This window comes from Hypomesus nipponensis, chromosome 8 (assembly GCF_054491055.1).
Source record: "Hypomesus nipponensis isolate SF chromosome 8, ASM5449105v1, whole genome shotgun sequence".
Classification (NCBI taxonomy): Eukaryota; Metazoa; Chordata; class Actinopteri; order Osmeriformes; family Osmeridae; genus Hypomesus; species Hypomesus nipponensis.
In genome coordinates this window covers 12,906,267-12,920,153 of record NC_140368.1, presented here as the reverse complement: position 1 = coordinate 12,920,153, position 13,887 = coordinate 12,906,267, and the positions used below count along the sequence as shown (strand labels likewise).

The 13,887-nt window shown below is 44.1% G+C and overlaps 2 protein-coding genes and 2 long non-coding RNA genes across 4 annotated transcripts in view; 2 read left to right on the top strand and 2 right to left on the bottom strand.

Moving 5' to 3' along the window:
* The first annotated feature begins 639 nt into the window (after positions 1–639).
* LOC146275228 (uncharacterized) lies at positions 640–4,662 on the top strand. The gene is made up of 6 exons (XM_084703382.1): positions 640–1,584; positions 2,198–2,325; positions 3,032–3,143; positions 3,292–3,588; positions 3,925–3,975; positions 4,180–4,662. The coding sequence occupies exons 1-5, from the start codon at positions 730–732 to the stop codon at positions 3,970–3,972; spliced, it is 1,440 nt and encodes a 479-aa protein (XP_084559508.1). The 5' UTR covers positions 640–729; the 3' UTR covers positions 3,973–3,975; positions 4,180–4,662.
* A 111-nt stretch (positions 4,663–4,773) lies between these two features.
* Positions 4,774–5,836, bottom strand: LOC146275227 (uncharacterized). Its single transcript, XR_014766337.1, has 3 exons — positions 5,702–5,836; positions 5,200–5,268; positions 4,774–4,910 (listed from the first exon to the last, which is right to left on the bottom strand). It is a non-coding gene; the product is annotated as an uncharacterized LOC146275227 (long non-coding RNA).
* LOC146275226 (uncharacterized) lies at positions 5,789–7,907 on the top strand. The gene is made up of 3 exons (XR_014766336.1): positions 5,789–6,038; positions 7,260–7,449; positions 7,743–7,907. It is a non-coding gene; the product is annotated as an uncharacterized LOC146275226 (long non-coding RNA).
* Positions 7,908–7,930: 23 nt separating this feature from the next.
* The window catches only part of pde1ca (phosphodiesterase 1C, calmodulin-dependent a), a 60,319-nt gene continuing 54,362 nt past the window's right edge, over positions 7,931–13,887 (bottom strand). Inside the window, exon 17 of the mRNA XM_084703348.1 lies at positions 7,931–8,442. Within this exon, the coding sequence (XP_084559474.1) occupies positions 8,282–8,442 (161 nt within the window). The 3' untranslated portion in view covers positions 7,931–8,281. The remainder of the gene's footprint in view (positions 8,443–13,887) is intronic.

The window sequence follows — 13,887 nt, the reverse complement described above, 5'->3', positions numbered from 1 at the left end:
ACGGCTCCAAGCCTAATGGAGGATGTCTTCTCCGGGGAAGATGGAAAGTTCTCAGACTGTGGGATATCTTGTCATAATAACCCAGACTGGTCTTTCCGAGACGTTTGTAAACGAGACACAGACCACTTCACTCTGGGCGCTGCGGGAAGCCGAGAGGGGGAGGAGGAGGGGGAGAGTGAAAAGGCGGGAGAGAGGGAGGGAGAGAAGGAGGGAGTGAATGATGGAGCTATGGAGGGAGAGAGGAAAGGGGAGAGTGAGGGAGCAATGGAGAGAGAGAATGAGGCAAAGAGGGTGGGAGAGAATGAGGTAGCAAGAAAGGGCGAGAGGGAGGGAGAGAGGGAGGGAGAGAATGAGGGCGAGAGGGAGGGAGAGAATGAGGGAGAGAGGGAGGGAGAGAATGAAAGAGAGAATGAGGTAGCGATGGAGGGAGAGATGGAGGGAGTGAATGAGGGAGTGATGGAGAGAGAGAATGAGGGAGAGAGTGAAAGAAAGAGGGAGGGAGAGAGGGGGGGTGACAATGAGGTAGCAACAGAGGGCGAGAGGGAGGGAGCGAATGAGGGAGTGATGGAGGAAGAGATGGAGAGAGAGAGGGAGGGAGAGAATAAGAGAGGGATGGTGGGAGTGAGGGGGGGAGAGAGAGAGGGAGGGAATGAGGAAGAGAGAGAGGGAGAAATTGATGGAGCTGATGCTGACAATGTACAGACAGAGAATGTCGACTGCAATCTGGGCATGGATTGTTCCGGTACTGCAGGGGACCCAGTGGCTCTGGATCAAGGGGAGACGGACTGTCTGGGTCTGATAGAGATCGAGGCGTTGGATAGTGTGTTTGGTTGTTCTGCGGAAGTCCTTGAAGCGGTTGGCGAAGATGAAGAGAAAGACTGTGTATGTGAGGAGGATAACCGTGACAAACCCGTCTGTGTGTCTGAGTCTAAAGTCTCAGCCGAGCCCAGCTCGCTCTCCTCTCCTGTACACGTGGAACTACATCGTTTTGAGAGCTATGGGAGATCCACTTTTTCAATCGTCCCACCCTTAGCCCCAATACCAATACCAGCCTCCACCCCAACCCCTGCAGACCTCCAGAGAGGGGCTTTCCGGTCTAAGCGATCCGTCTCAGTCCAGATGCCCTCCTCCTTGTCCTCCTCCTCTCTCAGCACATCCCTTGTATCCCATGACAACGCCCTCCGACCCCTCCCCCAGACTCCCCTGCCAGACCGACAGATATCCCTCTCCAAAAAACCGAGGTCAGACGCAGACTCGTGCGACGTCAAAAGTTCGGACTCCACCCCCGTCGTGGTGGAAACTAACGCCGCAACGCTCCCCGAGGGTCCCTCCTTCCCTCCCTCGCCCCCTCGTTGGCGGTCCCGGTACGGTTCCCAGAGGTCCGGAAGTTTCCGGGCGACGGCGGCCTCCCTGGACACGGGGCTGTGTCTGGAGCAAGAGGGGGGAGGTGGGGGCGAGGACGAGGAGGTGGACGTGAGGTGGCGAGGCGCCCTGCGGGGGGACACAGGAGCCTGCTGCTCTTGTGAACACCGCTGCAGCTGCTGTGCGCACGACAGCGGGCAGAAACAGGCCTCAACCTTCCCCGTGAGTCTTACACAAGCGCACACGCTCAGTTCAGTTTGGACTTTCTGGGAAGGAGCCTTTCCATTTGGTTGGTCATCTAAAGCCACTGAATGGACGGAGGGTAGATATCAAAAGTCATTAGGCTCTAAGATAGGAGACTGACATTCATTTGACTTCCTTTTCCTGTGAACATGAACCGCTTTTCATGTACTCGAATCTGAGTGTCTTTATTTACTACTGGAAAGATGGGCTTCTTAGAAAAATGGAGTCATTTTGCATCTGAATGGCTCATTTGCATGTGTTAGGCTGGCGGGGTGGCACACACGCACACGCACTGGCACACACACACACAATCCGTGTATGGCTGTTTAGCCTCAAGCACTGACGAGCTGTATATCAATACACTATGTAAAATAACCCCTTCGTCATCTGGGTCAAAGGGCATGGATCTTGTTGCTTATCATCCGATGATAATAACGCGCTCACTTTTGGGAGCGTTCCAGGATGGCTCCTAAAACTTCTAGAATCATAATGAAAGTGTTTTTTTGAAACACATTTCATTTTAATGAAAGTGTTGGGGAGTTCCAGTTAGTTATTCTCTCCCTCCCTCCCCCTATTGTCTCTTTCTGCTCAGTATTCGGTGGATGAACTGGAGGGGATGATGCGCTGTTTGAAAAAGTTCTGCAGTGTTCTCACCGACATGGAGGAACGCCTGTCTGAGAACCAGGCCTCGGTCTACAGCTCGCTCTCTCCCACAGACAGGTCGATTTCTAACTCTCTCTCGCGCACGCTCTCATTCTGACACAGACATAATAGTTATCTCTGACACACTCACAAATAGACATGTGACAATACCTCTATTTGTACACAGAGACAGGTAGACCATTCTCTCTCTCTCTCTCTCTCTCTGTCTCTCTGTCTCTCTGTCTCTCTGTCTCTCTGTCTCTCTCTCTCTCTCTGTCTCTCTCTCTGTCTCTCTGTCTCTCTCTCTGTCTGTCTCTCTCTCTGTCTCTCTCTGTCTCTGTCTCTCTCTGTCTCTCTCTCTCTCTCTCTCTCTCTCTCTGTCTCTCTCTGTCTCTCTCTGTCTCTCTCTGTCTCTCTCTGTCTCTCTCTCTGTCTCTCTCTGTCTCTCTCTGTCTCTCTCTCTCTCTCTCTCTCTCTCTCTCTCTCTCTCTCTCTCTCTCTCTCTCTCTGTCTCTCTCTCTCTCTCTCTCTTTCTCTCTCACACGCACACACAGGTAAACCACAATAGCACTCATTCTTAAACAGATGACCTTTAGCCCCCTCTGGTGAATTATGGATGCAATTACATCTCAGCTACAGTAGTGTCCTGTGTAGACTGAGGAGATCTCTGATGCGTCTACATCCAACTCGAGAAAAATAACCTCTGGTAACATTGTGTGGCCTTGGAGAGGGATTTTGATTTGTTTGTGTGTGCGTTTCTGTGTGTGTTTGTGTGGTATCTCAGGGAGGAAGTGAGGGACATCTTGGAGCTTAGGAATGCAGTGAAACAGGAAGCAGGAGAGTTGGAACTGCAACTCACTGACCTGGTCCATCACTACGACGACAGTTTCAAAATGGTACGTAAATAAGAACAAACACCATGTTTAGAGTATGTGACAACAAACCTTTTCAACCCCTAAATGATTTCTTAGGACAATACTGGATTTGAACATGCTATTCCGTAATAATCGGAGTTGACTCTGACTTATAATGTTGTGGTTTCAGAAGATGAACAGGCTCCTGGATGAGCAATCGTTCCTCTGCTCCCAGCTCCGCCTCCTCCCCCCTGCCGCCATGCCCGCACCTAGCCACACCTCTACCAGGAACGTAGCCACTCAGTGCTGCATGTTGCCCTGCTCGCCTTTGAAGGATATATCTGAGCCTCACCTCCAGTCCTCGGGAAGTACCTGGGAATTGGACTCCAGACCGCCACTTCCTGTTTTGAACAGCGCCGACGAGGGATTGGACGGCAGCTCCACTTCCAAGTCGGACAAACTGGACTTTGTTGGTTTATTACAGAAAGTAAGAAGCATTTCATCTCTCGTAACTGAATTAGTTATATGGGCTTGGGTAATACATTCCATTTCATTCATTTAGCAGACCTTTTTTTCATAGTGACATAAATGTTGTGCATATAGAAAGTATAACACTAAATCAAGGATCGTAAGTGCATAGTTCAACAGTATGTTGGTGGTTAATAAAAGAACAGTCTGTAGTTTACCAGTTTATCCACCAGCTACCATGCACTGTGCAACAATAACAATATTGTAAAACTGTATTGACTGCCAATGTCACTAGTAAGTGAAAATGAAAGTTGATCTTGATTCACTTTTTGTTTTCTCCTCATGAATGATCTAGTTGAAGAAGTCCTTGCGCCATTCCGTCAACACAGACTCGTTGGAATGAAAGGTGGGTAACTTAGCAACACTATTGCACCATATTATAAACCGGTTCATACTTTCATGTAATGCCTCTGTATTTTTGCGTGGTAACTTAGGCTCATATAAACTTCACAAACACCTTCAACTGAAACTAGAAAATCAGGTTTAAGGATGTCATGTGGTTAACATCTAGATCTGTGTCCCCCCCCCCCACCACCACCACCACCACCAGCTGCCCGGCCAAATGAAGATGACCGGCTGTATAGATGTTGTATGCCTGTAGATAAGATGATATAATATATGGATTTTTATTTTCACTTTGGCTGTGGACTTATACCATGACAAACAAAAAGCTTGAAAGCACTGAAGGCCTAAACTCACCCAGACTCAATAACATGCCCATTTAATGTCTGCATAAAGTATCTCTAATGTGCAAGTATTTTGTCTTTTCTTCCCCTGGCATTGGAATAACCTTGCTCGATGGTTGCCTGTACCCCTGGAAAAACTGTTACGTTGACAGAAATTGAAATAATGTATCCCCCCATTGTGTTATTGTCACTCATTTACGTCAATGTCTGATGTTTGAATGTGTAGTTCAATATACATTTCTTCACTGCCTCTTATAGATGCATACTTTACAGAATGGATATGGTACTAGAGAACATGAAGTGTCTGCGTGTGTGTGTTCAAACCCAGGTCATGACCATATTTGCCGTGTGGGGGGTGGGTGGGGGTGGGTGGGGGTCTTCTAGGTGTGTGTGTGTGTGTGTGTGTGTGTGTGTGTGTGTGTGTTTATACCGAGGAGCAGATGTTTTTGTTCAACAGCTCACACTCCAGTCTTTGAGCTCTGTGTCTCCTGAGTGCTACACTGTCACGTCCATGTGTACTTCATCGACGTGGAGAGGAGGAAAAACACACTTCACCCACGGCACAGGATATTACCCTGCAAACACACGGGCTGGACTGTAAACAGTACACACACACACACACACACACACACACAGTAAGGTACAGGACAGACAGTCTGGGTTTGTCAAGGACGTTCTATTCATTTCATGGTTGTGAAATTTCATCGACACTTGCAAAATTCAAGAATTCAAGAATAATTAAAACGGTACATGGAAAAAGTCCAGAGTTTCGTATGTTGTAATATTGTAACCTAAAGTCTCTCACACAAGCGTATGTGTGTGTGTGCGCGCGCGGTGGCGGTGAGGGGGGGGTAGCACTAAATCTATCCCAGAAATACACTCACCTCCACACTCAACACAGGAGGGAAATGCCATTTGCCTCCGAACACTTTTCTTTCAGACATCAAAGGGTTCTGGTTGATTGAAACATGAGTGTTTATTTGTAACTAGAGGACAATAGAGGCTGTGGAAATATATAACATAAGTATCATGAGAGGAACATTGAAAAGCTTGTTGGGAAAAATTATCGACCCCCATATTAAGTGTTAATGGACATTTTAAAATGTTAATTGTGCCGAATTTATAATATTTACTTTTCAATGATTCTATGAAAAAAATCAACGCTTGATTTGGCAAGGATGTCCCCGCCAAAATCAGTAGGTATACCTAGAAGTCGTAGACGGTACAGAACTTTCACTCATGAAATGTTCCTTCTAGTAGCCTACATAAACACTTTCTTTCCTTATTTATAATTTTTCCATCTTCAACATTCGTCCTCAAAGATAATGAATAGTATTTTCTTTCTTTGCTTTTCATCTTCTATATGTGTAAAATATAATTTCCTACTTCATGAAAACAATCTCTGTCTCTCCTCTTCTTTCTAGTTCTCTTTCCCCCTATCTTCATCCACGGAGAGCTCCACTTGTGTCCAGAAGGTTATTGAACCTGTTGAAGATTGCTAATTAGAGGGTAATTGAAATTCATGTTTAAAAGCGATCTAGCGGATGAGTACTTCTGGTAGTCGTGACAACCGGGGCTAATGGTGACAGCGACGGAGGATGCTCCTCCTCCGAGCTACATAAACAGAGCTTTGATCTGGCCTGACACTCGTCTGACAGTCATCCTCTGGCTCTCTCCATCGGTCCGTCCGTCCGTTTGTCTGTCTGCTCACGGAACTGCAGGGGTAAGACATAGCCTACTCTATCTGTATCAGTTCCCAACCCCCGGCTTTGCTCTGCATTTTTGTTACTGTTCTGTTCTTCTTTCTTGGCTGTTTTCCCCCTTCCTGTGCTTTTTGTCTAAACACCGTTTTATGCAATGCCATTCTTATACAGTCCTGATCTAACTTTCAATGTGTGCCGTTACTTACACTATTTCACGTGTTTAAAGTTGTAGACATAGAGACAAAGAGACTATCCATGGAAGCCTGTGTACTTCATTTGATGTTTAGTGTAGGCCTTGTTCCCAAACATTTCAATAGACAAATAGCCACAATCTGTGAGTATTGTGACGTTTACCTCCAATTCACTGAAACATTTTCTGATTAGCAATTTAAAGATAATATACTGTTACAATTAGGTGTAACCAGAAGAATACACCATAGTTAATCAGACTTGAAAACCAAACCCCACAGACAAAGAGGCCAGTTGGGTCTGAGAAGACATATTGACACAGTCATAAATTATGGATCTGTATGCAGGGTATATGAGAGAAAGAGAAATAGAGGGAGAGAGACAGACAGAGAGAGAGAGAGGGAGAAAAACAAAGAGAGAGATGGAGAGAGAGAGGGAAGGAGACTGTGAGGATGAAGAGGGGGATAAAGAGACTGATATCTGATCTGTGGGCAGACTGCCTTCCAGAGGAGATGATGTTCACTGGCCGCATGAGATCACCGCCCGGGGCAGAAAGGAGATCTCCACACACACCAGTGAGAGCGGGATGCATGGAGGGGAAGACAGAAGTGGGTAGACAGAGAGAAAGAAACAGAGGGGGAGATAAGTAGAGGGAGGAGGGAGGGGGACGACGACATCTGAGTCTGAACACTTGGACAGATGGTAAGTTTAGCAGCCAAGTCTGTCTCCTGTCACACGCAACGCTGCTGTGAATTCATGATGAGGATAACATGTGCGCACAGAAAGAAACTCACGGTGTCCATGTGTAGCTTGCCACATTTCATTGTTCTTTGTTGGGATAAAGTCATCGGAAATCCCCGAATAATTTTGTCCATCACACGCAAAACACAGTTCTTTACATGCAGTGAAGTTTAGATGTATTCCTCTGAGCCACACAGATAAACACAATCAGTGATCCGAACTCTTTCTCTAGAACGTCCAATGAGGTTCTTGACACGTTCCCTAACAGCCCCGGAGCGTAATAGACAGAGCATCTCGTCTTGTGTGTGCAGACCATCTAGCTGAGCCCTCAGTCACAGGCCGACATCCTGGTGGAGGAGGAAGACGACGGGACAGAGATGGAGGTGATAGAGGTGAAGCGTCACCCAGAGGTTCTCCTTCCTGAGGAGCAGCCAAGCGACAAGCAGAAGAAACCTCGGAGGAAAGACACGCCGGTCCTCAGCACTCCGCCGCTCATACCAGGTAAGACCTCCCACTGCTGCAGCCGGACTCTAGTAAACCGAGAAATGTCTCATCCTCGATCTCCTATTGTGCTTTCGGTATGAGCTTTTCGTGTGTCGCTTTGGAGAATAGCGTGCGCTCAATGAATGCGATGTTTAATGTCGCCTCGATGGGGCTGTCGAGTTGTAGGTCTTGCACTGTAGTTTCAAGCGACTTGGAGCATCACCTACCATGGAAGCGTACTTGATTGTGAAACCATCTGTATGTTTGTTGTAACAAAAAACTAAAACGTGTTTATTTACATGCGGTTTCAGGTGTGAGGTTGATGAAGGGAGAGAAGAAGATGATTCATTTGGAAATGGAAGAGAAAGATGGAAAGAAGTAGAAGCGTTTTGAGTTGGAGGGATTATAGTTCTGTGTGCCGTTGATAATATTGTTTGTAAGTTGTATTTAGATATTTATATGTTCATGTGTATTAAATGTTACTCAGTGAATACAGATATGACTTTTTTGTTATATTTCTTTTATTAGGCTTAAATAATAATAATAATACATGAGGTAAAAACACATTTTGTGTTATTTTTAAATATTATGTCCAGCGACTGCTGTTTGGATGTACTGCAGACAGAGATATGCTAACTAATTGGCCTAACTAACTAATACCAGACTGTACATGCTCTACACACAATAAAAACATACACATTTCTGCATGAAAATACATGACCCCATACATTTTTTAAGTTACAGTAAGTACATAGACTGTTGTTTTGGCAGACCTACAGTGAAATCTGAGACAACTAAGATAGGAGGCAGGCACTAAGTAGGATAAGTGGGCGGGTCAAAATGACCTTTGTCACTTCCCCCGTCGCAGAGAGATGCACTGCAGCCGCCTGGCTTTGCTCCTGGCATCGATAGGCTGAGTCTCCACCTTCTTCTCTCTGATTGGTCGGTAGGAGTTGGCACAGTAGCTGGGTCTCTTGTAGTAGCGAATCAGATCATAGCCAGCTGCTGAATCTGGAAGACAGAAGGTCAGTGTTGACTAATCAAAAAAGCTGACTCCAATATGGCACAGCACACATCCACATCTAGTTCGACAATGAAGACACTGAGCCATTATCTGAGCCCTTTGAGTTCAGATTTATTGTCACAACAGTGCAATAAATAACGTAGCATTGGAACAGACATGACCACTTTTTGGCCTGCACAGTTTTCTTTTGGTGTGTGATCAAATTGTTTCTCAAATTAAAAACATCACATAACATGAGGATGGATCTGACGCGTGGATCCAAAACAATGCCTCCCTCTGGGACACCGTGAAGCTGTCTCACAGTAAAGTAAACATATATTATGGCTTCAAATACATGGAAGATTACAAAATGATATAAAAGAGAAATATGGCTTTGAAACAAACAGGACGCGAGACGTGTACGACGAAATACATGTCCAAAATCATCCTCATGTTTTTCAACACACAAAAAACAGATGGCGCCATTGAGTCTTCCGAGCTTACCCAATATGAATCGACTGTGTAGCTTACTGTCATAGCTGACTGGTGGACAGGATTGTGGTCTTTGACAAAAGGCCATGCCACCATTTTAGAAGTGGTATCAACAGGAATGGAAGGATTGTCTATGATACGGCCCTGCTTCCTCCCCATCAGAAACCCAAGGCGGGATTGAGAATGACAAAGAACTGCTGGCGCGAGCTTGATATGACAGAAGTTCACTCTTTGAGATTGCATGTGGTAAGAACAGCACAGTGTGGCAAACCGGTGAGAACAAACGTTATGTCTACGTAACTACTTTGCTGATGTCATGCATTTCTGCCAATGGCTGTGGTCCACACAATGTGTTGTTCACCAAACAGGAAGCAAACCGTGGTGTCTTTCAAGACCAATGTGAACCGTTAGACCAAGAGGACATCCTGGTGCCACAGCAACATTGTTGAAAGCATGTCTCATACAGTGGCTCTTCTGTCACCATGTCTAGCATAGAATAATAATGAGCTTCAGCAGCATATGTTCCAATGGAAAGAACATGATGCAAATGAACAAATTGGAAGTGACTGTAAATTAACCCTATCCCACATAATGAGAAAAACAGATAATTATAAGATGCTATAACGGTCAAGACAATGTGTCAACAATCACAGACGAGCTTGAGGTTGAAGATGGAAACGAGCCGAAAAAAATTTCACTAAAAGCTTTTGCGCTAGCAAGAACGATTCACAAAATGTTTCACACAGAATTACTGATTTTTCTACACAATTTAAGGCAAAGATTCTTAAAAGTAATAAATCGACTGAAATTTCAACAAAAGTATTGTCCCTTTAGATACTGAAATATTGTTTTGTATTAAGTGTATCACTACGTTGTTTTTATCTTTGGTCAAGGCAACAGGAATTTCTACACAGTGGACCTAGACTGGAGGCCATTTTGAATTACTTTCAATATGGCCTCAATACTATCAGTCTTTTCCAGACGAGACAACTTCAATTAACTACATACTTACATTTTACTGCTTAGTAACCTATGTGTTAACTTTTCTCTTTTTAATATTCTGCAGTGAAACCATGTACCAAATGTGTTCAATGGTATTCTGATGTTTTGCCAAGTTGGATAAACGTGGAAAATTGTAAAGTTGCCACACAGACTTTGTTCAGGTTTTGCTGCTTACAAGACAGAGTCCCTCAACAAGTGTGTGTGCCAGTCACATGATCCAACCTCATTGGATCAGAGGAAGTGTTTTTGAATCTCAGTTTGAATATCTCACAAAACTCAAGCATAGTCAAATGGCAAACAATTAGTACCGGGTTTAGAAAAATAACTAAGGACTTTAAAGTCTAAACAGGGTAAGAAAGTGAGGGTGATGTTTTTTGACAAACACATTTTCACCTTATGCCTAATTCTTGAATTTAGAAAATACCAACTGTGCTTGCTGACTGTAGCATCCGTGTAGCATCTTTAACATTTATCAACTCAAAAGAAAGATACAAATCAAAAAAGAGAAATAAAAGGCTTTGCATGCTTCAGGGTAATAAACAAAGTATGCCAGGATCAATGTATTTCCCACTATGCTGTGGACAATGCAAATATATGTTGACCCATCTCATTTGTTAACTAAAGTAAAAAATAAAGTTAGACTTCAGACCTTACAAAAATCATTCATGAATAAAATATAAATAACTACTACACAAGCTCCAACATAGAACTGGTTTAAAAAAAATACAATAAATATACCTCCCTTGAAACACTTGGTTCAAAAGTAAAAACTGAAATTGAAAAAAAGGACAAAAAGGACTATACAATTGTCATACACAGTTTAAATAAAACAAAATATTTGGATTTCAACAATGGCTGCACTTACTTTTAAAACAGTCGTATGACATTTCATTACATTTTTTTTAAAGACTGGATTCAAATCAAACAAGCATTGCTGGAACGACAGTATAAATCCTGTACACCAAAGCATATCTAAACACCTACATTCACTGAGTGAAAATAATACAATAAATGCATATCTGACTGAACAACCACATTATAGATACATATACCATGTATTACTTGAAAATTAACCTGTGAGAATGTCTAGAAAAATATATTTGAAAAGGAAAAGTTATTTCATTCTGATTCTATTCATCACATTTATCATATGGGAATTAGTGTTGCCAGAAAACATGATCTGTAATACAGTTTCACACAAACATCACACAACCAGTATATGGTTTCTCTATAAGAAAACCTTTTGATAATAAACTGTTGGCCATATATACTCATATAGGGGTTTATCAAAACTTTAAAATCCTTTAATGTGTGCTGTAATTAGCAAAAGTGCAGTCTAGTTGAATCTAACATGTTAAAGGTAAATAAAGCTTTCATTATAATCTTTTTGTCCTATACAATATAGACACAATGTTCATAAAATCAATCCTCATCCGTTAATACATTCATTTATCATTCATTCACTCATTTATTTTAGTTATCACGTACATTGAATAACAACAACAGCAAACAAATAATGTGTGATTTGAACATTCTTCAGAAGTAGTTTCACATTGACATAGTGAAAGACAAATGAACACACACACACACACATATGTACACACACACGCACACCCACACAGTATTCCAAATTCCATCACAGGGGACTTTTTCCATTGTTATATTGACTTGGCTGGGGATGAGGCAGCCACAGCACAGAGGCCCTGCAGAAACCAACCTCTGCCTGGACAGGTGTGGCCAGACTGGGGGCCAGCAGAACCTCATGGACCCCCACCCCCACCTCCCCACCCTCAGACCAGCCAGGGCCTGACCTCACTCGTAACCAGTGGTTCACCTTAACCCCCTCTGCCACAGAAAATCACCTGAGCCTCAGAGCTCCAAAAGAGGCCTTATACCTGGGCCCCAGTCCCTGGCCCGGGAACAGGCCATTAGCAATCAGGCTAACTGCTGAGAGGTCATGCTGAAGCCAGCTCATCTAACAACACAGGTTCATGGCAAGGTGAGATAGTGTCAGCAGTCATCTGGGATGAGGCTAAGGTATAGGACCAAAAACTAACTCCATGAGAGAGCGTCAAAAAATACAAAGTAGATTTGAAAGAAAGTTTCATGAGAGTTTCATCCACCAGAGGGCGATCTAGAACAACAGAAGAAAGACAAGAGCGCTGTTCCTCCTGGGAAATGAAGTCTTTGTTGAACAAAAAAAAGGGGGAGGAGAGGGGTGAGGAAGAGGGGCGGTTAGTTTGCATCGGACGTGGGCGCAGACACTGTGGCCGCCGTTGACGCCACCTCAGGGGCGTTGTCATGGTTACTGTTGTCTTCCTCCTGGGAATCTGAGAGAGGAGGAGAAGAGTCAAAACAAGTCCCCCCTTCACACCAGACAAAACAAAAAAAAGAACAGGAAGGAAGAGAACGAGAAGAGGGGAAAAGGAGGATGAAAAGGGAGAGAGAGAACATATGGCACATGTAGAGTGGTTGCCTAGTGACTCCAGGCTGCTCTGCAGGTTTTAATGTGGAGTTGGGTCCAGATGTACCAACCTGAGTTCCCTTTCACCTGACAACACTGTAAACTACCAAGTAGCAACAAGAACACGTGCCTGGATGAACTCTCACTGTTCTTACTGTTCTCCAAGCTTTTTGAAAAGTCCTGACCCCACATACATAAAGGTTAAATAACACGAAAGTTGTTTTCTACGTTTGTGAGTGAAACAGATTCCAAGGCCAGACAGTAAACAGCAATAGCAAATATGTGAGAGGGCCAATCTGTTTGACAGCATGACACTGTTAGCTGACACAGCATGGCTGAAGTGCTTTACAATAAAATACTGTTTTCAAGTATTTTTGCTTTGAACATCTCCTTTTGAGAAAGTGTGCGTGTACTGTATATTGTGTGTGATTATGTGTGTTAACGTGTTTATGTAAGGACACTGACAAAAGTCCTTCTCAGGATTGGGAGATGGCTGCGAAGTATCCTTGAGAAATGCACCGTCACCATGGCAACATAAAGAACAGACTGGAGGAGAGGAAAGCACAGGTGAGGCTGCTTTTGTGAGGGAAGAGTTGGTGACATATGGCAGTGTGGGTGATGAGGGCTCTGGCCTTACAGACGTTAACACACCGTTCCACAATAAAGTTTACAGCATTTCAGATGTTAGAAAGTTATCTCAAATATTCCACCCGGCTTGGTCCACCAAATGTCTTGATTAAAAACCTGTAGCTGGCTATAGATTTAATACTTGACTGCAATCATTTGATGTCCAGCAATAATAGAAGGAGAAAATACAACTTTGCGTCAATTATTATTCTACGATGTGATTAAAGTAAAAATATCTCGTTTCCAATAACTGACAAAAACACTGTGGAAAGGCCTAGTTAACGTCCAGCCTTGGGGGAAAAGGCGAGGGGAGGGGTGTTTCTGTGGAGATGGGGTGTTTCTGTGGAGATGGGGTGTTTCTGTGGAGATGGGGTGTTTCTGTGGAGATGGGGTGTTTCTGTGGAGATGGGGTGTTTCTGTGGAGATGGGGTGTTTCTGTGGAGATGGGGTGTTTGTGGGGAGAGGGGCGGGTGGGAGAGGTAACATAAAGGCAGTGGTTTTACCATCAGACGTCTCTCTCTCACTGTCATCGTCTGAGTCTGTCTCAGAGTCAGTCACAGGTGAGTCTAGCTCCTCAGGGATTTCTCCTGTGAGGGGGACCAAACAGCCGTCACCAAAAACACCCTCGCCCATGCCCAGGTCCACACGCCACACCACAAGGAAACATTTGGAGGCAGTGGGTACGTTCGACTGTCAGAAACCCACCAAACCTTCCCTTACCCACTGCTGCGACAAGCTGCAGAACACCAGACTGTGGAAATATACCCGCTGCACTCCATCAAACTCCTACTTCACCCAAATGCATAAGTCATTTTACTTCACAAGTACAGTATATATTGTCAGGTCATTCTCGTTCAGTTTTTATGTG

Bases quoted from the DNA above. Each gene is read 5' to 3' on its own strand.
- LOC146275228 (XM_084703382.1), top strand. From the start codon at position 730: ATGGATTGTTCCGGTACTGCAGGGGACCCAGTGGCTCTGGATCAAGGG. The intron at 2,326-3,031 runs GTCGATTTCTAA...GTGGTATCTCAG, and splicing joins TCGCTCTCTCCCACAGACAG to GGAGGAAGTGAGGGACATCT. The intron at 3,144-3,291 runs GTACGTAAATAA...TTGTGGTTTCAG, and splicing joins ACGACGACAGTTTCAAAATG to AAGATGAACAGGCTCCTGGA.